Here is a 23770-nt window from a genome sequence, read left to right on the forward strand (position 1 = left end):
GAGATGAGGGGTCTGGGGCTTTTCAGCTTTCCAGGATTGTGCTTTTGAGTTTTGTGCTTTATGCCCAGGCCGGTGACCAGTGGGGTTTATCTGGGGAGTTGTGGGGTGTGTGTTGGGTTCTGCAAAGTGGCAACTGGCCTTGCTGGAGAAGTCAGTGCCCTAGGACTCATGCTGAAGCATGCTGCAGTGGCAGGGGCTGTTGGCCCTCAGTTTCTCAGTGGCAGTTAAGCAGGACAAGGATAGCTTCCGTCCTCTGTCCTTGTCCTGGGCTTCCCACCTGTGCTCCCTGCAGCACTGCACTGTGGAGATCTCCTCCTCCTCTGGTGACTATCCTTTCTGTAATGCCCACAGGCTCCCTTGGGCTAAGCCCAGTACCACCCAATGGTCCCCGCTCTGAAGAGCTGACAGCAAAGTGGCCTGGATTTGCTCTCCTCTGGTTGCTGTGGTTCACTTGGCGTGCACTGTTCTCTAGAGGAAGCCTTGGCAAGGAAGAGGTGCTGGGTACCATTTGGCCTAGCCAGATTCTTGGTGGCCATAAGAATGAACTGCTCTGGGTTCACTATAATGTGCAAATGAAATCTACTCTATGGGAACCGCTGGAAAACGTTGACCTTGGAAGCCAGCCACTCTACACTTCCTTTCATGGTGGCAGAAGACAGCTACAAATTATACCCCTGAGCCAATGGCATTGTCCTCTGTCTTACTCTTGCAGTCAAAATCAACATCAAATGAGCTCACTTGCAGTTGAGGATCCTCCTGACTTGCTTTGCAGCCTCCACATCTCTTAACTTCCAGGAAGCACTGGGTCGGAGAGGTGTCTCTGAATGTCCTGATGCTCAGAAGATGCCTCCAAGTGCTCAGGGAGGGAAGGGAAACGAGAGCCCCTCAAGAGTCCCTTGCTGTTTGGTGCCTTTTGGTGGGGAGGAGGCTCTGGGTTTGGAAGAGATGGGGAATGGTGCTCCTGCTCGGAGTAGACTGTCATGGTTTCGTCAGATGCCATAGCAAGGTGCATCCTGCTTGACAAGGAGTCCCTGGATTGCAAGTGGAACTTTTCCACCTCTGTGTAGCTTGGGCTCTGTTGGCAAAGGAGATAAGGAGATAAAAAACAAAACAAAGTAGCCACACTCTCTCCTCACCCCTGCAGGCTCCAAGCCCCCAGGTGTTATTTTTTGCCTCAGAACCCTCAGAGTAGAGGAACTCAGCTCCTCACCTACTGATGGGGCAACCTGGTAGTGCTGGAGATGGCAGGCTGTGTCCCAAAACCAGTGAGGCTCTGGACAGAAGTATCTCCAGGTAGATCTATTCCCCTTTCAAGATCTACTTCCATACTCCCATACTCCCATTTCAAGACCTCAGGGCTTTGCCTGGACCCACCAGTGCTTTGTGTGTGAGGAGGCTGAAGGGAACCGCTGGCCCACCAGCTCTGCCTGCTCAGGGTAGAAGGGAGATCAGGAGCCAGGAGGAGTGGCCTTACCTGCTCTGGGGCTGTCCTCTCCTTGTCCTCGGGGGGTGCACAGGGGGCGAGCGGCTCCAGGCTCCGCGGGAGGATGCCGTACATGGCCAGGTTGTGGGAGGAGGGTGAGATGGGGCTGTACGCGGGCGGCACTTGGGACAGCTGGCGCTGCAGGAGCTGCAGGATTATATTTATGTCTGACGACATCCTGGACTCCAGCCTGGGGACAGAGCAGCCCAGCGTCAGTGCCGTGCAGCCTGCAGCATCCCATGGGAGCCAGCCTGGCAGCTGGGAGGGGAGACACTGGGGAGGAGGTTCCAATTCCGCAGCCCGAGGGTGATGATGCTTTGCCTGGTGCTGCTCGGTGCGGTTTTTAGCAGAGCTTCAAATCAGCACTGCCACAGAGAGATCAATCCTGCCATTTCTCTCCTGCCATACATAATCATCCTCTGCCCAATTTTTTTTTTTTTTTTTTTTTTGTGGAGCTACACTGGGATCTAAAGCAGGGAACTGAATAAAGCTAAAACTACCCCGGAGCAGGGAAAAAATTGCAATGGTTAGTTTTAATCTGGATCAATTCTCCAGGCCAGCTGCCTGTGCTGACAGATGGGAGCAAGGCAGGTTGATGCCAACCATTTTTTACTTAGGAATAGGAGGAAATAGAAAAGGAGAATAAAGAAGGGACCTTCCTTTGGCCTTGTCCTTGAGTGAAATGAGCAGCTCTGGTTGGAGTGGATGCAGTTCCCCTCACAGGAAACAGTCCTGGCAGTGCTTACAGAGTAGGTAGGAGATCTGTCCCTGCTGCAGGGGATGGCATGGTGGTGAGACACCGAAAATGAGCTTAGCATGGGCAGCAGCCATGGGTGGGAGAGCCTGGGGCCCTTAAACCTGTGGGATGACTGCCCAGCCTCATGAGACAGGAGCACAAGTTAATTGAGCATGCTTCAGGAGCAAGGTTGAGATGCTTGCAAGCAAGAGATGTTTATGTTACCTCTGGAAATAGAATCTTAGAATTGACTGGGTTGGAAAAGACCTCTAAGATTAAGTGCAACTGTCAACACCACCATGGCTATTAAACCATGTCCCCAAGTGCCATGGCCACATATTTCTTGAACACCTCCAGGGATGGTGACTCCACCACCTCCCTGGGCAGCCTGTTCCAATTCCTGACCACTCTTGCAGGAAAGAAATTTTTCCTAACCTCCAACCTAAACCTTCCCTGGCACAATTTCAGGCCATTTCCTCTCATTCTATCACCTGATCCTAGAGAGAAGAGACCAACCCCCACCTCACTGCAACCTCCTTTCAGGGAGCTGTAGAGAGCAATGAGGCCTCCTCTCAGCTTCCTCTTCCCCAGACTAAACACCCCCAGTTCCATCAGCTGCTCCTCCCTAGCCCTGTTCTCCAGACCCTTCCCCAGCTTTATTGCCCTTCTCTGGACCTGCTCCAGCCCCTCAATGTCTTTCTTGTAGTGATGGGCCCAAAACTGAACCCAGTATTCACAGTGTGGCCCCACCAGTGCCCAGCAGAGGGGCAAGACCAGCCAAATGGCTGAAGGAGAGAGTCTTGTGAAGATAAGGGTAAAAGAATCCACAAAAGGAACATCTCTGGATTTAGCAGAGATGAGGATGGAGCATGGGCTGTGCTGCTCTCCTTCACCCAAGACAAGGACCCATCTTGGTAAGATTTGCCCACTGAATAGACAGCTGAACTTTGGCTGCATTTCTGTGATCCACTGGAGCTGTTGCAAAGATTTGCATCTCTGACTGTGTTGGATGTTACCTGGGATTTCTTAACTCGAGCTCCATCACTTGCAGTCACTGCATTTATCCCAAATCTGTTGTATCTGTCACTTTAATAAATGAAGCCTATTAATTATTTTAACCTTCTGAACCTGTGTCAGTGCAAGTCCTACTTGGAGCACTGGAAAGTCCTTATTGGGGCACTGCAAGTCCTATTTGGAGCACTGCAAGTCCTTATTGGGGCACTGTGCTAGATTCTGTGGTCCTGGTCTGGCAGGGGCGTTGGAGCTGGTGGTCTTCAAAGGTCCCTTCCCACCCCTAACATACTATGATCCTATGAAAAGATGCAAATGTTGATGTTGTCAAACAGTTTCAGTAAGTCCTGGGGCTCTAAGACTGGCAGATGTCAGGATCTCACCTATAATGCAATATCAGTGTGGGCTCTTCCTTCTGGTTCAACATATCATGGTTAATTTTTTAACTTATTTAGAGGGCCACAATGTGCATGAGGCTCGATTGCAGCCCCTGAAGCAGGAAGAGGAAGCCTGCAAAGGGCTCAGGTTGTGAGCCTGTGGGTGGTTTCACATCTGTGACTGCACTGAGTATGAAGGCAATAGCAAAGCAGCAGTTCCCAGGAGTGGTGGCACAGCAGCACATGAGATGCTGGGCTGGAACCAGGGCCACGGCTTGCAGTTTGAGAAGATGCTGCCTTTGCCAAGTGTTGCCACCACCTCCCCAAGGAGTGTGGGGACCCAAGGGGTCAGGAGGTGACATCTGCTGCACAGAGCCCACTGCAGCTACTCATGGAAAGTAGAAGGTGCCCAGGGCCCAGAGACACCCTGGTTGGTCTCCAACCCAGTGCATGAGGGACCTGCCTACCTGCTGAGCTGGGCCTGCAGGAGCTCCAGCCTGGACTCAATCTGCCCTGGTCTGTGGTCGTTGTGCAGGGGAACATCCTGGGAGCTCTGTACCAAGGAGATGTGTTGCAGAGACTCTGGGTTGTGGTTTGGCCTTCGGTCCTCCCAGAAGGTGAACATGTTGGGGATGTCCAGGGGGGTGGCTGGAAGGAGAACAGATATCTTAGCACTTCTGTCTTGCATCCTCCAGCCCCACTGGCATGGAGGTGAGTCTATCACCGAACATGTTCATGGAGAGCCATCAACCTGACATACGTGCTGCTCAGAGGGAGTCCACCACCCTGGCACCTAGGGTGCTTATGGGGATCCATCACCCTGGCACACAAGGCAGCCATGGACAGTCCATCACTGGCACCCAACACGCCTATAGAAGGCACATAGCCTAATGGGGATCCATCACCCTGGCACACAAGGCAGCCATGGATGGTCCATCACTGCCACCCAACATACCTATAGAAGGCACCTAGCATTTGGCCCCTCATGGCAGCCCTAAAGGGATCTCTGGGTGCTAGGAGAAACTGCAGAGCGTGACAGGGACAGAAGAGACACTACTGGGGACAAAAAGCAGCAAACCCCCTTGGCCACCAGCATGTCTGCTCTCAAATCTATGAGTTGTTGGCTCTGCACCAAGAACAAGGCCACCAAGCCCAAGCATCCTTCACCACCCTCCAGGCAGCTTTGGCTGCAGCTGTGTATACCTGCATAGGACTGGCTGCTCTGCGCTGCCTGCTTGCCAGCCTCCCTGTCGCCAGTGCTGGTGGTGATGAGGCTGAGTGTGGGCAGAGCCAAGTCATTCTTTTTGGACGTGGGGAAGCTCTCTGCTTTCACAGGGCTGCCAGTCTTGGCCTCATCATCGCTGGTCTGGGAGCAGGGAGTGGTGCTGCTGCCCAGGTCGTCCCACTGCTCCTTACTCAGCGGGTCCTGCGGGTTGGTGAGCTCTGAGTAGGTGTGATACTGCTCTGCATCAGAGATGCCCGTGTCTGGGTCTGTGGGGCAGCACAAGAGATTAATCTGGGGAGCATCACACATGGAAAATCAGCCCCCATCCCCTTTAGGGTGCCTGTAGGGCTGGGACATCCTAAGGAGAGGGAGGGAAGGCAGCGTGGGTGTCCCGAAGGCTGGTCTGCAGGGATGGAGGCACCAACAGCTTTGGGGACCTGCCAGGGCAGTAATTAAAGGATGATCCTGCTTGCCAGCCCTGCAAGCCAGGCTCTGCTGGCACTGGGGGCCTCACCTGGCTTGCTGGGCTGGCAGAGGGAGTGCTTGCGGCGGTGCGAGCGGCGGTAGCTGCAGTCGTACTCCTCGCTGAGTGGCGAGCGCGGAACGCTGTCTGCCTGAGGGGTGAGAGGGAATGGTCACCATGGCCAGGGGTCGTGTCCCACCCATGGAATCAGAGAATCATAGAGTTGTTTTGGTTGGAAAAGACCTCTAAGATCATTGAGTCCAGGCATCAACCCAAGACTACCATGGCCACTAAAACAGGGCTCCAAGTGCCATGGCCACAAGCTTCTTGTACACATCCAGGGATGGGGACTCCACCACCTCCTTGGGCAGCCTGTTCCAATTCCTGACCACTCTTTCAGGAAATATTTTTTTTCCTAATATCCAATTTAAACCTCCCTGTCACAATTTCAGTCCCTTTCCTCTCATCCATGGATGCCATGTCCCATCCATGGGTACCAATACCCACCCATGGATGCCATGACCAACCATGCATAGTAATGCCCATCCATGGGTGCTATGACCCATCCATAAGGGCCACATCTTATTCATGGGTGCCATGGCCATGTGGGATACAGCCCATTCAGCATCCTTCTAGGGCTGGTCTCCAGCTACCTCTGGCTCTCCCTCACTGGCCTGGTCCCATCCAGTGACTCCTGGACAGGTGGCATAGCTCAAGGTTATCCTAGAGGCTTGCCTCAGTGCTCTGAGATTGAGTTGAGGGTGTCAGGGCCATGAGGAGGGAAGGAGGACCCTGAGGTGGGGCAGGACATCATGTGGTGGCACAGGACATAGAAGAAATGTGACTTTCTTTTCTGTCTTACTAGGCAAGGGTTTCTGAAAGAAAAATCAGGAAAGGACAAAGTCCAGTCATAAAGTTTAAGAGTCAAACAGCAATGACAAAAATGCTCCAAGCCTTCAATGGATTGCAAGGCCACTTGCCCAGGCTGGAGGAGTCCTGGAGGTGATTTACAGCTGCTACAGAGCAGAGTACTACCAACATAGCTCATGGAGCTGAGGAACATGCAGCATGCTTGTGCCCCATGGAGAGTGTGCCTTGAGACACATGGCTGCTGGCCAATCCACCACCAAACGGAGTGAGGAGCACCTGTTGACATCCTTGCTTCAGCTCTCCCACTTGCCAAATTCAAGGCACTGATCACATCCCTCCCTAGGACAGCCCTGGCACTCACATCTCGCAGGTTGAAGGTGATCTCTAAGTTGCTCCAGAAGTTGTCAGAGAAGGCTGGGTACATGTCCAAGACCTCCAGCAGGTCCTCCCGCTGGATCTTGTGCAAGTCACAATAGGTCAGGGCCCTCACGTCAGCGTTGGACTTCCCTGGGCGGGCGTAGAGGCTGATGGGCTCCCCAAAGATGTCATTCTTCCCTGTGCCAACAGACAGCTCATTAGCAGGGAGTGGGCACCCACCCCAGTTCCAGGGGTACTGGCCCAGCAGACCTCAATTTTGGGGCTCAGGGACAAGTGGATGCCCAGCAACCCTGACCCTGATTGTGGACTCGGGATTACAGCACTGGAGGGACCCAGCCAGGGCAGTGGGTCATCAGTGATGGCTGGGTACTGCTGAGCCAAGCTCTGCTCTCTCACTCCTGACACCTACCTGGGATCCTCCATTCCCTGTACCTGGAATCCTCCATTCCCTGTCCACTGGCGTGGTGACCAGCCAGGTGCTGAGGAACAGCTTTCCCTTCTCCAGGATGCAGAGGAGGCCTTCTCCCCTCACCTGACAACCCTTTGCCCACTGCTCATCACCCTTCCCTCATCCCCCATCGCCCTTTGCTCCATCACCCCTTTCCCACCTAAGATGGCCACCACAATGTCTTCCCGGAGGATCTCGATGGAGCCCCGGGAGATGAAGTAGAGTGTGGTGAGGACATCTCCATAGTGCACCAGGGTGTCTCCGGGTGGTGCGTGGGTGGTCTTGAACTTCATGGCCAGGGCACGCAGGCAGCCTTTGCTGGCTCCTCGGAAGGCCTTGCAGTTCTGCAGCAGCGTGCGGTTGAGGTGGAGGCAGATGTCTGCCTGCAGGCAGTCAGGGAAACCCTTCAGCACCTGAAAAGAGCAGAGAGAGATGCCACCAGGATGCCAGGGTAGCCCTGGGAGGCCGTGTGACACACAGAGTGACATGGTGGCACCAAAAGAGGAGTCCTTGAACCCAGACACCCAGAGCTGGGGACATCTTCTGTTCCATCTTCTGTTCTTCAGAGAATGGCTTCAGCTGGAAGGGACCTTAAAACTCATCCAGTTCCAACCCCTCTGCCATGGGCAGGGAGGGACACCTTCCACTAGACCAGATTGCTCAAAGCCTCATCCAGTCTGGTTTTAAACACAAGGGTAATGGATATAAACTCCAGCACAGGAGGTTCCACCTCAGCATGAGGAGGAACTTCTTCACTGTGAGGGTCACAGAGCACTGAAGCAGGCTCCCCAGAAAGGTTGTGGAGTTTCCTTCTCTGGAGACTTTTCAGACCCATCTGGATGTTCCTGTGTTACCTGTACTAGATTCTATGGTCCTGCTCTGGCAGGAGGGTTGGATTTGATGATCTTTGGAGGTTCCTTCCAACCCCTAACATCCTGTGATCCTGTAAACCCTTCCAGGGATGAGGCATCCATCATCTTCCCTTGGGGGACTCCTGCCCATCCCTGGCTTGTAATGCATACAGCCAGTGATGAGAGCACTTCCAAGCAATAAATAATAACAAGCAGCTCAATCTATTTATACTCACTCGTAGCACATCCTCCTTTTCATCTTTCCACCCACTAATCTTGGCTGAAAGAGAGCATGAGCTGGTAACGAGGTGCTGCCCTAATTAAACAGCACCTGCCTGAATGGCAAGAAGCAGCAGGGGCCAGCTGTGTGTGGCAGCAGCTAAATATACCTATGGCAAACACCTCATGTTGGACATGAGCAGGAAGAGCAAGGCTGCTCTGAGCACAGACATGAATTTGACCTGGAGGTATTGAAAAGCCACCTGGATGTGGTGCTGAGGGACGTGGTTTAATGGCAGTGGCTTAGCAGCAGTGGTGCAGTTTTGAGCTCTGGGTGAGTGGTTGGGCTTGATGATCTCAAGGAGTCTTCCAACCTCAACAGTTCTATGGTTCTGTGATTCTAATGGCTAAATCTGAAGGTGAAATCAAGGTAGAACTTGCAACATGGAGAAGGTAGCTGCTACTGATGGCTTGTGGTGCCAGGGTAAGATCTACCTTGGTTCAAGGTTTTTATGGCCTTGGGGTCCCTTTGCTCTCTTCTCACATCTTGCTGGTGGCCAAATCTGGGACAACCAGGCTGGGGCTGGTGAGTAAAACTCATTCCTGATCTCCCAGGCTGGCAGCAGTGCCTTAGTTTCCCTACTGGGAACTCAGGGGTGGATGCATTGATCAGGCTGCGGGATGATTGACTGGATCGGGTTGTGTCTCAGCAGCAGCCAGCAGGAACTGCTGTGAGCGGTGGCACATCCAAGCTGTGAGCTCAGCTCATGGCAGGGGATTTGTGACCTGGGTTTGCACTAATCCAGGAGAACCTGTGCTTGGTTGTGTACCATGGCTTTGCTTCTTGTCACTGCCACCAATGTCCAGCCCAAGGGTGTCTCCTCCAAGGGAGAGCTCTGCCAGCAGCAAAGTCCCAAACGCTGCCCAGTTGTTTAAAGAGGCAGCAGCAGCAGCAGTTGAAGACAGAGATTGGATTCATGCAAATTCATGTCCTGGTAGCGCCCAGGGATGGAGAAGGATCACATCTTAGGAAAAAAGGGATCATGAGCTGGGAGTGAGCAGACTAACAGGTCCCATCTCTCTCTGTGCCTTGTCCTTCCTCATTCACAGAGTCACAGAATGGTAGGGGTTGGAAGGAACCTCTGAAGATCATCCAGTCCAACCCCACTGCCAGAGCACGATCACCTAAAGCAGGTCATGCAGGAACACACCCAGGTGGGCTTTGAGTGACTCCAGAGATGGAGACTCCACCACCTCTCTGGGCAGCCTGCTCCAGTGCTCTGCCACCCTCAAAATAAGTTCCTCCTCATGTTTAGATGGAACTTGCTATGTTCAAGTTTATGTCCATCACCTCTTGTCCTGTCCCTGAGAAGAGTCTGGCCCCATCTTCCTGACTTCCTCTCTTTCTCATTCTTCCTGCAGCCACCCAAGCCAGGACTGAACTCTGTGGCCATTAGCCAAGTTCTGCCACCCCATCCCCAGCCCAGAACTCCCCATCAGAGCCCCCTCCTCAGTGCCCTGGCACCATCAGCACAAGTCTCCCTGCCGAGCTCGGAGACATGGCGCCTGTCCAGCACGGCTCCGCCATTGATCCCCCTTTGCTAGCAAACAGCCTCCTCTCTGGGCTCTAATTAAAATGGATCGAGGTTTATTTAAATGCCCTCCTTTCCCTGCTGCTGAGAGCAGGATGCACTTTGCTTAGCAACCGGTGCTGTGCAGAGGAGCTGGATCGATACCGGCTCTGCGGCTCTGGGACACCACAGACACCGGCCTGAAAGTGCTTGGCGCCAGCGAGGGTTCTGAGCTCCTCACCAGTGATGCTGGCACTAAACCTGCTCTCTGGACAAGAAATGGCCCTGAAAAACCTCTGGGTAGATGTGGAGGGATGGACAGGCAGAGAGGGAAAAGGAGAAAGGGAGATGCAGGAGGTGGAGAGGCAGATAGATTGTGTCCAGCCTCCCAAGTCTTCTGACGTTCAATATCTGAAGGGGACCTACAGGAAGGCTGGGGAGGGACTGTTTAGGAGGACTTGGGTGATAGAACAAGGGGCAATGGTTTGAAACTGGAGCAGGGGAGATTTAGGTTGGACATCAGGAGGAGGTTCTTTACTATGAGAATGGTGAAATACTGGAACAGGTTGCCCAAAGATATGGTTGAGGCCCCATCCCTGGAGACATTCAAATTCAAACTTGATAGGGCCCTGAGCAACCTGATCTAGTTGGAGATGTCCCTGCTGACTGCAGGGGGGTTGGACAAGATGACCTTCAAGGGTCCTTTCCAGCCCAATGCATTCTGTGATTCTCCTGCCTCCTCTCCACACTGCTCAAAAGGATGAAAATGTTTGGGTGAACCCAATGCCAGGTTCTGGTTGTTCAGGACAAAGCACCATGAGGCCGTGGGGGCTCCCTGCTCCATACTCACCGCATTCATGTCGATGCCGTTGGTGTAGGACCAGGCATGCTGGAAATACTCCTCCAGGCGCTGGCGCAGGGGGTTGGGGATCTGGTGGAAGCGGATGAACTCCTTGACCCGCAGCATCTGCGTGTGGTAGCGAGCAGTGCCCGAGTACAGGCGCTGGATGATGGCGGAGACGTTGCCAAAGATGCTGGCGTACATCAGAGCTGCAACGAGAGGGCAGGAGTCAGCAGGACAGGTCCACCTACCTCAGACCTGCAGCCAGCAGGTTTCTACAGCCCATATTCCCATGGACCTGAAACCAGTGGGTTTCTGAAATCCATTTTGCTATCCATCTGTTCATCTATTTGTCTGTTCAGAAGAGGCACAGGCAGAGGGAGATGGTCTCCTAAAACCCCACATGCCACAGCCTGGCGTGCCTCTCGCTGTTTCTCCACAGAGCAACCCCTTCAGCCTCCACAGCAAGGAGGGGGACAAGAGGAACACACACAGGCACTCACAGCCAATGAGCATGACACAGATGGAGAAGATCTTCTCGGAGTTGGTGTTGGGTGAGACATTGCCAAAGCCCACACTGGTGAGGCTGCTGAAGGTGAAGTAGAGGGCAGTGACATATTTATCCTTGATGGACGGGCCAGAGGAGAGGTCGCTGTCGTTGTAGCGCTTGCCGATCTGGTCTCCCAGGTTGTCCAGCCAGCCGATCTTGTGCTCCATGTAGGGCCGCTCCACGTTGCCGATGGCATACCAGATGCAGGCCAGCCAGTGGGCAATGAGGGCAAAGGTGCACATGAGCAGGAAGAGCACAGCTGCTCCGTACTCCGAGTAGCGGTCCAGCTTGCGGGCCACGCGGACCAGGCGCAGCAGCCGGGCGGTCTTCAGGAGGCCGATGAGGGTGGTGGTCTGCAGGAGAGAGAGGTGAGAAGCCTCAGAGATAAGCAGGGATATAAATCTGGTCAGAGACGTGCCTGCAGCCCAGCCACGCTCCCTTTGAAGGATGAAACTGCATTTCTAGAGCATGAATCACCTTGCCCTGAAGGTGACATCTGAAGCAGGTTAGATGAATCATGCTACATAAAAGGCAGTTTCCCTCTGCTGACCATAAAGGCAAGAGGCTCTGGGATTACAGGTAAGCAAGTGAAAGACCCCAAGGCAAACCCCACGTTTCCTGATGGGTCCTCACCTTGCCAACTATAGCTGCCAAAACAGCTGCTTTTCACCCCACCCCACAGGCTCTCAGGGCCTCCAGGTAGCCCAGTAACCACAGGGGTCATCTCATTGAGTCTGGCTGGCAATGTGACCCCAGATTTGGCCTTCTTGGCATGTGGGGCCAGTCCCTAAACCTAGCTTCTAGCCTGCTGGGTCAACCTCAGCAAGGGGAGCAGGTCCACTTAGACACTATCTTAGCACTTCCAGCAGAGTCTGTGTCACTCTCTGACACTACTAAGTAAAATCCCAGGTGTCAGCTACTTAAAGAAAACCTCTAAGGACATCCCTGTCCATCCCTCTGACTGACCACCCCTCTCCTTGCAGATCCAGCCATCCACCACTTATGTCAAGCCATCCTTCCTCCCTCTCTTTCTCTCTCATACACCTCTCCCTATCCATCCACGAGTCCCCTCCTATCCTGATGGACTTTTGGGTGCTGGCTTTACCTCATCAGAGCCGGAGCGGAAGATAAGCAGGTCAAAGGGGATGGCTGCAACCATGTCGATGAGGAACCATCCCTTGAAGTAGTGGATGGCAATCTTGCCAGGGTGGCTCACCACCTCGTCGTTGATGTTGACGTAGGTGGTACGGAAGTTGATGACAATGTCCACGATGAACATGATGTCCACGATAAGGTCAATGATGTTGAGTGGGTCGCAGGAGTATCTGCAGTCCCAGTGCTTCTCCTCCACCTGCTCCTCGTTGAGCAGGAAGGCAGCTGAGTAGGGGGTGAAGACAGCTGTGTAGATGACCAGCAGAAGGATGAGCCAGTCCCACACGGCCTTGAAGGGGCTGTAGTGCAGGATGGTCCATCGGTGGATGCGAGGCGCCTGCAGCTTGTACTCGGGGAGGACATCAGCACCCAGGGACAGCACCTGCCAGGGGATGGGTGTGAGAAGAATGGCAGATCAGGAGAGAGGTTGGATAATGCCAGCAGACAGGATGGGGCTCCCACATGCTGGTAGGGCAGTGAGAACTGTGCAATGGGTTCGCTACACCCTTTTCACCTTCATATGTGTCTGTCCAGGAGGCCACAAAGTAAGTTGCCCACTATGGCTGGCACCAAGGTCTGCCTGGCCCCTTGTTTGGCTCTGATGGCCAGAGCACCTTGGGGCAGCTGATTACCTTCTGTATGCCTTTCAGACCCCACTGAGCCAGCAGAGAGCAAAGTACCTTGTGCCTCCTGCCCTCAGCTCTGTGCCACCAGCCTGGGAGCTGCTGGGTGTCCCTGGCTCAGGGCTATGGGAACAGCCATATTGGAGATGTACTTCCATGGGTGTGACATGGCCTGGCCCCAAAGGAGATGGCACATTGGGCATCCCACACACCTTCATGGTGCCTTTCTTAGCCTTCCCCTTGATGTCTCTCTAGCACAGTTGTCCTCCAAGCAGAGGGGGCAGCTTGAGCCAAAGACAGCAAAGCCTGGCCTTGGGCAATGCCCATTTCCCATCTGAGCATCCTCAGGGAGGGGTGACCTGTGGCCATCAATGTGCAAACACTATCTTATGTGCACAGGCACCCTCTCATATTGTCATGTGTCCCCAGGTCTGTCTGCCCTCATGAGGACATGCTCCCACGGCACCAGTGAGTCCCTCACATGTTCCAGCTCCTCCCTCCAGGACCAACACCATCTCCTGATGGGCCCAGAAGCCACCCTAGGGATGAAGTTAAAGGCACTGGGGACCAGGGGGGCTGGGGCTGTCCCATTTTGGGTGCTGAGAAATGGTGGCATGAAGGGACTTGTTCAGAGCTGGGGACAGCTGGATCTTCCCTGCCTGCCCGTGCTGCTCTGTTGTCCCCTGCACGTCCCTGCAGTGCTGTCCACCAGTGCCATCTGTGGAGGAGGGCAAGGGGCACCTCAGTGCTCTCTCCTGGCACTGAGCCCCCACCTAAAAGGGTCCTTTTTGCTGGGCTGTGAAGAAGAGACAGGACGTTCTGTGTGCCCCGGGGCCACAGTGACGGGCACCACCACACCTCTGGAAGAAGGGCCTAATCCTTCCTGCACTGCCACCCTCCTTGTTCAAGGGTTCAAGGGCTTCCCAAGAGCTCCTTGTGCTGTAACTCAGATCAGATCCAACCCCTCAACCCCATCCCACCAGGAGCAGCCATCCCATGTCTCACAGCCCTGGGCCGCTGGTGGGTCCCACTCCTCGGGAGGGTTCCCTGCTCCTACCTGCCTGCAGCTTGCCCGGCGCCCCAGGCGGCAGCTGTGCCTCGAAGTCCGGGTGTCCACCATGGGGGCCCCCAACCCCGCACGCCCGGGCAGCGAGCGGCGCAGCACCGGGGCCGCGGCATCACCCACGCAGGCACGCAGGCATTCGGCCAGGCGGGTGGGAGACATGTGGCTGCGAAGGGCATTCGGGAGCCCGGCGTGGATTAATCAAAGCCAATCGATGGCAGGGCCCCCGTAGGGACGAGAGCACCAATGGGGCAGCGGCAACCAGCGACGTCGCTGGCGCACGGAGAGGGGAGGGATTGGAAAAAGTGACCCAAACGCAATCGTTGTGGAGGGGAGTGAGGCACTGGCTGGGCTCGGGGACCTGCTCCCGTGAGGATGGTGGGGAAGGGGACGAGGTGATGCTGGTGAAACGCTTGGTGCCAAAGCTAAGACGCTCCCAGCAGACCCAGGTTGGTCTTCTACACCTGCTGTCCGGGAAAGGCAGCAACATTCCCACCCTCAGCATCTGAATCCCCCCTATCCTGCCTGGCCAGAGGCAACTCTATGGGACCAGTCCTGAATCTGGACTCCCAAATGCTGCTCCCCAAACTCTGATACCTGCCCTGCCCCTTGTTCCTGCTCCTAGCACCTGGCTCCTGTGGCAGAAGGAAGAGCAGGTCAAGCCCCCTTGTTTTCCAGGAATCACTGAAGAAACACAACCTAAAGATTTGAGGCAGAAAAGGGAAAAGAACCAACCCCCAAAAGCGCATCCAACACACCATGGAGCCATGGAGCAGCTGCAGCTTTGTCTCTCTCTGCCCCCCTCAAGGATGGGGAAGACTGTAACTGGCACCCTTGAGTGGCCCTGGGTGTCTCTGGGTGACAGTGCCAGGCTGCCCCCCATGGTAATGCCAGGGGATGCCCCTTTCCTTTTCCCCTTCCCCCTGCACTTACCGGCTTCAGCTGCAGCCTCAGGCTCATGGTGGGGGGGTGCTGGGTGCTGGCAGTGGGGTGCTGGGTGCTGGGTGGTGAGCAAGGGAGCAAAGCAGCTGTGGGAGGGAGGAGGAGGGATGGAGGAGGGAGCAGGGTGCGTGCAGGCTGTGGGTGACAGAGGGGGAGGCTCCCATGGCCCTGGCTAACCCAGGCTGTTGCTTGTGGCCTGCGGGGTTCAGTGGCCATGTGTCTTCCTCCTCCCTTGCCCTGTGCTGGGGATGGGGACAGGGAGTGGGACACTGAGCTGAGGAGGTGCCAGAGTCACCAGGAGACCCTCAAGCACAAGGGGCTGCGCAGGATCAGGCCCGTGGTGCTGGCTGCAGGCAGGCATTGACCCAGTGTCCCTCCCTGACTCAACTCAGCCACCCCATCCCACACCCAGCACCCTCCTGCTCAGCCCCACGATCACCCACTGCCTGTGGGGCAGTTCAAGAGGTGTGGGAGAGGTGCCACCTGCAAGGCAGGACCCCAGCCTGGTGGCATCTACCCCATGATGTCCCCATATGCCTCCAGCTGTGCCCCAGAGCTGCAGCCCGATGCATTCATTACACTGGTGACCTGTCCTCCCTGCCTGCTTGCCGTGGGGCTGGACCACCCTGAGCAGCCCATGTCTGCCACTCCCCCCCGCCCCCAGCCTCTATTTTTAGCTGTGGAGACGCCGTCAGCAGTGTCTCGCCGCTGTCTCTGCCTCACCCCTGAATTATTTAGTGGCCAGGAGTTGGAAGCTGTGGCTTGGGGGGGGGGGTTGTGGGGGACATCAGCATGAAGACAGGCAGAACACTGAAGTCCCCCAAGGCTGTGGGGAGCTGTGGCAGGGAGAGAGGTTCATCCCATCCCATCCCATCCCATCCCATCCCATCCCATCCCATCCCATCCCATCCCATCCCATCCCATCCCATCCCATCCCATCCTGTCTGGAGACTGAAGAAGAGAAGATCGACCTTCGTGGGTTGCTGCACTATGGGGTGCTGCAGCCACCACCCTTCAGCTCTGATCCTGTCACCCCACAGCCAGCTAATGCCTACCGCTTTGAGTAGCCAGTATCAGTGGTTCCCAGCATGCAAGTGTCCCCTCTGATGGGGATGGGCACGGAGGCTGCTCATTGTCCCACTGGGCTGTTGAGGGTTGATCTCTGGTCACTGCTATCATCTACAAAGCCCAGGGTCTAGGCAGATTTTGGGATGAAGGGAACAAGCCAGAGGGACAACAAAAACTGTCCTGTGTTGTGGGCTGTGAGGTGAAAGGTTTGCTGGCACCAAAACAGGAGCAGAATCTCACAGAGCATCTCTGGTGGAGCAAAATGTCCACCCCAGAGGCTCTTCTGGGTCAGATGGCTGCAACTTCTCTGAGCTGGCCCTTGGCTGCTGCTGGTAGCAGTGTCCCTAGATGTGTTTTGAGTGTCATGGCTCTCCTGTGCCTCAGCTTCCCCACTGGTATGAGTTCCTGGCCCAAGAGTCTGGGATACAGCAGCACCTTTCCCACACACTGATGTCCCTGTGTCTCCCAATACATGCTCTGGATGTCCCCACAGTGACAGCTCACTGCTATGTGTCCCCTTCAGTGACAGGGCAGTGCCATACGTGTTGGTTACAGTGCAGTGCCACCTGCTGTCTCCCAGGGGATGCTGTGGCATGGCTACCCATGCTCCTGGCATGAGGTCCTCACCCATGCTCCTGGCATGAGGTCCCCACCTGTGCTCCTGGTTTGGGGTCACTGGCCAAGTGCTTAGGGGCCAGTGGTGCCCCAGGGGCTCCATCCCCAGTCTGGGGGGGTAGGAACCAGTGGCCAGAGTTTCCTTCATGAACAAAGCCACATGCACACACAAACGTGCACATACAGGTGTCCCCTTCAAGGCCACCACCACACCATGAGCAATTCATGTTGGTGTTCCCTTGACCACAGATTACCAGAAACAGTGATTTAGTGGGGGGAGGAGGGGGAGGGGGGGGGGGGAAAGGGGGGGCAAAAAAAGAGCATTTGAGTCATTCAGAGGAAGAGATAAAAAGCAAACACAGAGACGCAAACACAGAGACAGTGGCATTTGCTAGGATGGAAACTCCAAAGTACCACGGTTCTCTCTGCTCCTGTCCTCCAAATCCTCCAGGAATGGCTGCTCCAGCAGTAGCACCACCACCCCACCACTGCCTCAGTGGCATCTCAGTGCCCACCTACCTGTGTGACCTTCTCGGTGACGTTCTGCGTGCGCTCCATCACCTTGTGCGGGGCAATGATCTCGATCTCCGTGGTGGAGCCCGAGCGATGCTTCTCCAGGTTGAACTCCACAAAGTTGAGTGTGAACTGGGGGATCTGGCTGATGGTCCTGTATTTCATGAGGTCTGAGTCCGAGGTGGAATTCGGGGGGTTGGGTTTGACGTGGGAAGCCTCTGAAAGAGGATGGAGAGGGAGCAGTGAGGAGGTTGGTACGAGCCAGAGCCAATCCACAGAGCCCTGATCTCAGTGCAGCATATCCAGGAGCTGGGGACTGCTACGAGGTGCCACCAGAAGGTACCAGTGTCTGCCTGGCCATAAAGGCTTGGCTTCTTCAGGGTGGCATCTGACATGGGATGCCCAACCTGAGATTCCTGAGGGAGGGCTTGCTTTTCAGTCACATCATCCATCTTTTGTCATTAAACCTCCTTCAGAAGGCTCAGACCAGCTCCCAAAATAGAGGCACCAAATATCCTTTGCTACCTCTGAAGACTGTGGCAGGTTGAGGACCAGCCCCAATGAGACCCACCAGGGAGGAATGCCAAAACTGGCAGGAAAGCAGATGAAGGAGGAGGTAGGTCTCCGCCCTTGCACGCTTCACCCTAACCAACACAGCTTCTGAGTTGCTGCCTTGGTTTTTGGCCACCAAACTGAGCCAGGTGCTGGATGAAGTCCCCACTTGGATGTATCCTCCACCCCAGGCTCTATGTACGGAGATCAGAGTTTTCTCTTTAAGAGAAGCTGTAATGGGACTGGATCCCACTTTTCCTTGGGGACCTGTCCCTCTGGGTCACCCCAGTGCAGGAGCAGGGAAGACGCTCCAGAGGTGGCCTGTTCATGGTCTTGCTTGTGGCAATGTGTAGTTGTGGATGGAACATGTACCCACCCTGAGGGGCTCAGGAACATCCCCAAGCACTGTAACCAGTGTGTCCCAAGCCCTCTATCTCCTTCAGGGTTATATTTACAGATCCTATCCCTTGCACTCTGACATTGACCCAAGAGGTGTCATGGGCAGCTGGTGTCTGAAGAGTGTGCAGTTACCACCAGCCATCCTGTGCCACCCTTCTCTTGATCACTCAACCCCATTCCCTCCCCCCTTCCTGAGGATCTGTACCTTGTGACTATTTGAGGACCATTTTCTCCAGCCAGACACCACAGACTGCTCTTTCTCCATCCCCACTTGCTGAGGCTTTTCTTGCCTGGTCTCTGTCTTATTTGTCATCATCTCTCTCATGAGAACAAGAGGTCTGGACATGAACACCATGGTGAGGATATGTTTCCTCCAGCCCTACAGAGCGGCCTGGCTGGTTTCTTGTCCACCTCCAACACGTGGACACAGCTCACATTTCACATGCCTGCAGACCCCTTCCTTCCCTCCCACCTAGGGAGGTGGGATGGCATCAGGATGCCACTCGTGTGGGGCAGCCAAAGGCAACCTCACACGATCTCAAGCCTCAAGCACAACACCACCAATGGCTCTACCCAAAGAGCAGGACGCAAGGAGTCACATGGAGACCAGCAGGTTTTGGGGAGAAGACTCCAGCTGCTCTCACTTTGCAGAGGGAAAAGCCGTGCAGGGTAAGAGACCTCCCCCCCAAGCCGTGCCAGGGCCAGTGCCCAGGACCGTGGCTCCCGCAGTAGGACCGACAGCTCCGGGGTGTTTCCCCTACCTGAGTTTGCCCTCCTTTCCCTGAATTTTCTCTGGAACTCAGACCTCGCAGCCTCAAAGTTGTCCAAGGAGGAGACCCTGCGGAGGCTGTGGAAGCTGCCCCCGGGGCGAGACCGAAAGAAACCCCACGCAGAGTACGACCCTGGTGGGCCCAGCATGGGAGGCTCTTGTTTCGGGGACGAGTGTTGTAGGGTGGGGTCGGCCTCCAGGCTTGGCCTCCGCTCCTTTTCCAGGAGGGATTCGGTCTCTGACTGCACACAGTTCTCCTTGGACGATGTCTTCAAGTCCCTCAAAATCAGGGAGTCACCACCAGGCTTTAAGACAGCCGGGAGAAAGTGTTTCATTAGAAGGAGTCCTCGCGTGCTTGGGGGGAAGGAGAGGGAGCTGGGGGAGGTAAGAGGAAGGGCAGAGGGCTGGGAAGAGCCACAGTTCCTGAGATCACCTCCAACTGGGACCAGGAACTCTTTGTGGTGGGGCAACTGAGTCCTCCAGGACTTGGCAGCTTCTACCTCTTACCAGCTCCTGCCGGAGGCTGGGCAGCTGCGGGGCGGTTTGCAAGGCGATGCTGCACAGCTGGGAAGCAGGCCAGAGCAAGAAGAGAAGAGGACATCCAAGGGATGGACTTGCCTGGAGTATCTGCCTTGCCATGCACCTGTCCAAGGTGTCCCTAAGTCCCATCACTGCATCTGCCCTTCCCTCACCTGTTGCAAGATCTCAGGACCCCGCTGTGGGTCAGTGCCCAGGATCCTTTGCTGGGGTCTATGGGGGAGGTTGGGCTCTGTACCATGAAGCACTGTGGTTGCTGCTGGGCTTGCACATTTGACCATATGTGGTCTTCTCCTCCCACTCCTACAGCACTGCTCCCTTGGCCATTGCTAGACCATTTCCCCTGGAGGCCCAAAGAGTTTCCAGCCTTTAATGACTTCTGCAATGGGATGCATAAAGCAACCACCTTCTGGGCCAGAAACCTGTAGGTCCGTGCCCACCCCCATCATACCCATGGGGGGAACTGGGATTTTGGTGACACGTTGTGGCACTTCTCACCATCTCTAGGGACCTTGTTGTAGGTTTTAGGATAGGGTGCCTAGAGGGGCTGGCTGCAGGCTGCCCTTACATCTCCTGAGCTGCCTCAGCTTGGACCAGGGGGCTCATCAGGATGTCCTCAGTGCACATCTTCCATGCGTGCACCTCTGAAACATTGCAGCGCACCATGCAGCATCCACCTGGGTGTACCCAGAGCCTTTGGCAGTGCTGCTGTCTGTAGGAGCAATGTACCCAGATGCCTTCAGCTTGCCACAAGCATGACCTCTGAGAAGACAGGCAGCTTTCACCAGACAGGCACTTTTCACCTTATCAGAGTTGTAATTTTGGGAAGCAGCTCTATCCAGGCTGCCTGGGTACACCCAGCACAGCGAGAACCTGACACCCAGGGAAGCATTAGCAGAGCAAAAGCCTCCTGCCCACAGCCCTGTGCCTCAAGCTGCAGCAGCTCAGAGAACACTTCTTTGCCAAGAGGTACTTGGACAATCAGGAAGCCACCAAGAACAGCCATCTCTAAAGAGGTTGCACCAACACTTTTCCTATCTCACTGTGTCAGCAGTGACAGCATCCATCATGGAGAGCACGGTCTTTGCTGAAGCACCATGCCAGAGCTGTCTGCTCTGCCAGGGCAGTAGGGGAAAATGTGCCCTTCTAAGCTTTGCCTGCAAGTCCCTGCAAGTCCTTTGCTCCAAGTCTCCTGCAGTCACCAGCACATCCCCTCTTTGGGGCAAGGACGACTCTCTGGAGCTCCACCATCCCAGACAACTTGCACTATTGAGCAAGACCTTCCTCCCAGCTTGGCAGCAGTGCTGGCTTGGCACATCTCCTGCTCCCCTCTTGAGCCATGGCATGTGCCACGCTGGGTTGACCCCGCTGAGCAGCACCATCTAGCTCTGTCCCATGCCACCAAAGCACCGCCGCTCACAGCCAGCCCTCACTGGGGCCAGTGCTCAGCACTGAGCCAGCAATGGAGCCTCTACCACCGGATACATCCCGAGCCACAGCAGCCAAGGGAGAGCAGGACAGGGAGAGCAGAGGAGCGCTGGGACCTGGCCTGATGGGCTGATATCAGACAAAGGCTGCGGTTACCTTTCCATAGTCAATGGCTACTCCATCAAACTCACTGGTGGGCAGAGATTTCCGCTGGATTTTGAGTCGCCGCAGGGACGGGAGACTAAACTTCAAAGTCCTACCTTGACCTTGTTAGAAAGAAAAACAAAACACAAGAGAGACAGATGTAACCTAGCTGCACGTGACGGCTGGAGAGAGACAGGGCTGGGCACTGGCAGGGGAAGAGGCCTTGGAGAATTTGGGGTGGCTTCAGGGGACGTTTGTCCTTTCCTCCTCCAACACACTTGCTGCTCCTGTGCCATCACATCACAGCAGCATCGAGGCAGACCCTGAGCTGGCAGAAAACACCACTGGGCTGGAGGAGAGTTCCCTACAACCACAGATGCAAGATGGGAAAGGTGCAGAGCATCCCTAAGGCCATTAAAGATGTTAAAGCCACTTAAGGGATTTGGACCTGGAGGAAATTGAGCCTCTAAATCTCCTTGGCGGGACTTGGAAGAAAGAAAAACACACAAAAGAGATGGTAAATTATCAAGCATTAAAAAAATATAGTTCTAGCAAGTTTGTTCCTGGAGTCATTCTGGATTTTAAGTGAAGGATGCTGGACTAAAGAGGAGGAGTCTTTTGCTGCCATCATTAGCTCCAACTTGCTGGAGACTGAGATGGGGGCAAGGGCAGCCAGGGCTGCAGGCAGCTGTGAAAGAGGTTGAAGGAGAGGAAGGGTCCAGATGTGGAGAGGAACTGGCAGTGTCCACAGTGGGACCCAATGCTCCTGGCTGTGACACCCAGCATAAAGTTGCCTATCTTCTAGAGCTGGTTTGTGGAGGAGCCTGTGGTCACCAGCTATGACAGGGCTAGTGTGAGCAGCCAGCCTTGCACCCTGCAGCCTTGGGACCCAGGTCAGCCCTGGGTTCATCTGACCCCTAGCAGCACCAGTTGTACTCACTATCTGGACCAAAAGTGGCCTAATCCTGGGACACAACACAAGCTCCACAAAGGAACTGTCCTCTGGGAAGAAGCAGCACACTGAGGAGATGTTTTGGCAGGATTTGCTGAGCCCTGACATGCCACTGAGCTTCTTGGGCAGGCTTCCAACCTGCCCAGCTCCCCAAAAATGCCCCTGCTAATGGGGGACCTGCATGGGCTCCCCCTGATCAGCTTATCTCCACTGCCCAGAGCAGCTTTTCAGCTGGAAGAAGCAAAGCAGCCACCTTCCCCTGCACCCAGTGAGCCAGCGACCAGCAGCGCAGCTGCCTGCAGCCAGGTCATTAAAGACTGAGTCAGAAAATCCAAGCATGAGAGACCGACCTGGGCTGGTGCCAGCAGCTCTGGCCCTTCCACACACCCCAGCACTGGAGTGGGAAACCTGAGCACCACTCCTTTGGATGTGCAGCACAAGCTCCAATCTCCAATTTCCAGTCTCCAGTCTCCAATCTTCAATCCCCAAACTCCATTTTCCAATCTCCAGTTCCCAATCTCCAAACTCCAGTTCCCAGTCTCCAGTCTTCAATACCTAATCTCCAATCCTCAACCTCCAATCTCAAGTCTCCAGTCTCCTATCTCCAATATTCAGTCTCCAGTCTCCAGTCTCCTATCTCCAATCTTCAGTCTCCGATCTCCAGTCTCCAATCTCCTATCTCAATCTCCAGTCTCCAATCTCCAATCTTCAATCTTCAGTCTCCAATCCCCAGTTTCCAATCCCCAGTCTCCAGGAAAGCAATAGGTCCCCTTTTTATTTGGGTGCCTTCTGCAGCCAAAGGTACATCTTGGAGTGGACTGGGGTATGGATGCATCATGCTAGGACCTGAGGGGGCTGCAGAACAACACTGGTGCTGAAATCGAGGGTTTCTTAGAATCACAGATTCACAGATTGCTGCATTGGCCTGGAAGGGAGCCTCAGAGGTCATATTGTCCAACGTCCCTGCAGTCAGCAGGGACATCTCCAACTAGATCAGGTTGCTCAGGGCCCCATCAAGTTTGGCCTTGAATGTCTTCAGGGATGGGGACTCAACCAGCTCTCTGGACAACCTACTCCAGTATCTATCTGACCACTCTCATTGTAAGAACTTCCTCCTGCTGTCTTATTTCCTCAGCAGTCAGTGGATGGAGGCTGATTGGTACTAAAGCAATACACCAAACCCAGAGCTCTTACCCCTCCAGAGACCCCAGAGCACAAGCACAGGTTGCATGCACATCCACACACATGTCCATAAGTGCCTTGTGTGCATGTGTGACCTGAGGGTGTATGAAACCCATCCCCATGCAGAGCTCCTCACTGGTGCCTGCAGCCATGCACACAAATCCTGTAATGGCTGCAGGATGCAGCGATGCATGCAGTGTGCATGTGCTAGGCTCACACTGCTGCACCCAGTGTGAATGTGCTAGGCTCACACTGCTGCACCCAGTGTGCATGTGCTAGGCTCACACTGCTGCACCCAGTGTGAATGTGCTAGACTCACACTGCTGCACCCAGTGTGAATGTGCTAGGCTCACACTGCTGCACCCAGTGTGAATGTGCTAGACTCACTCTGCTGCACCCAGTGTGAATGTGCTAGGCTCACACTGCTGCACCCAGTGTGCGTGTGCTAGACTCACTCTGCTGCACCCAGTGTGAATGTGCTAGGCTCACACTGCTGCACCCAGTGTGAATGTGCTAGGCTCACACTGCTGCACCCAGTGTGCATGTGCTAGACTCACTCTGCTGCACCCAGTGTGAATGTGCTAGGCTCACACTGCTGCACCCAGTGTGAATGTGCTAGACTCACACTGCTGCACCCAGTGTGAATGTGCTAGACTCACACTGCTGCACCCAGTGTGCATGTGCTAGACTCACACTGCTGCACCCAGTGTGAATGTGCTAGACTCACACTGCTGCACCCAGTGTGAATGTGCTAGGCTCACACTGCTGCACCCAGTGTGCATGTGCTAGGTTCACACTGCTGCACCCA

General features: G+C 54.9%; 1 protein-coding gene across 1 annotated transcript in view; it reads right to left on the reverse strand.

Moving 5' to 3' along the window:
• Positions 1-784: 784 nt before the first annotated feature.
• Positions 785-23770, reverse strand: part of KCNH6 (potassium voltage-gated channel subfamily H member 6) — a 44235-nt gene continuing 21249 nt past the window's right edge. Inside the window, exons 4-16 of the mRNA XM_054396545.1 lie at positions 20841-20950; positions 18712-19024; positions 17006-17217; positions 12129-12557; positions 10977-11376; positions 10483-10682; positions 7152-7404; positions 6527-6720; positions 5347-5446; positions 4811-5098; positions 4075-4255; positions 1475-1673; positions 785-1075 (exon numbers count right to left, since the gene is read on the reverse strand). Coding sequence (XP_054252520.1) covers positions 785-1075; positions 1475-1673; positions 4075-4255; positions 4811-5098; positions 5347-5446; positions 6527-6720; positions 7152-7404; positions 10483-10682; positions 10977-11376; positions 12129-12557; positions 17006-17217; positions 18712-19024; positions 20841-20950 — 3170 coding nt within the window. The remainder of the gene's footprint in view (positions 1076-1474; positions 1674-4074; positions 4256-4810; positions 5099-5346; positions 5447-6526; positions 6721-7151; positions 7405-10482; positions 10683-10976; positions 11377-12128; positions 12558-17005; positions 17218-18711; positions 19025-20840; positions 20951-23770) is intronic.

The sequence above is a fragment of the Indicator indicator genome, chromosome 37 (genome assembly GCF_027791375.1).
Source record: "Indicator indicator isolate 239-I01 chromosome 37, UM_Iind_1.1, whole genome shotgun sequence".
Lineage (NCBI taxonomy): Eukaryota > Metazoa > Chordata > Aves > Piciformes > Indicatoridae > Indicator > Indicator indicator.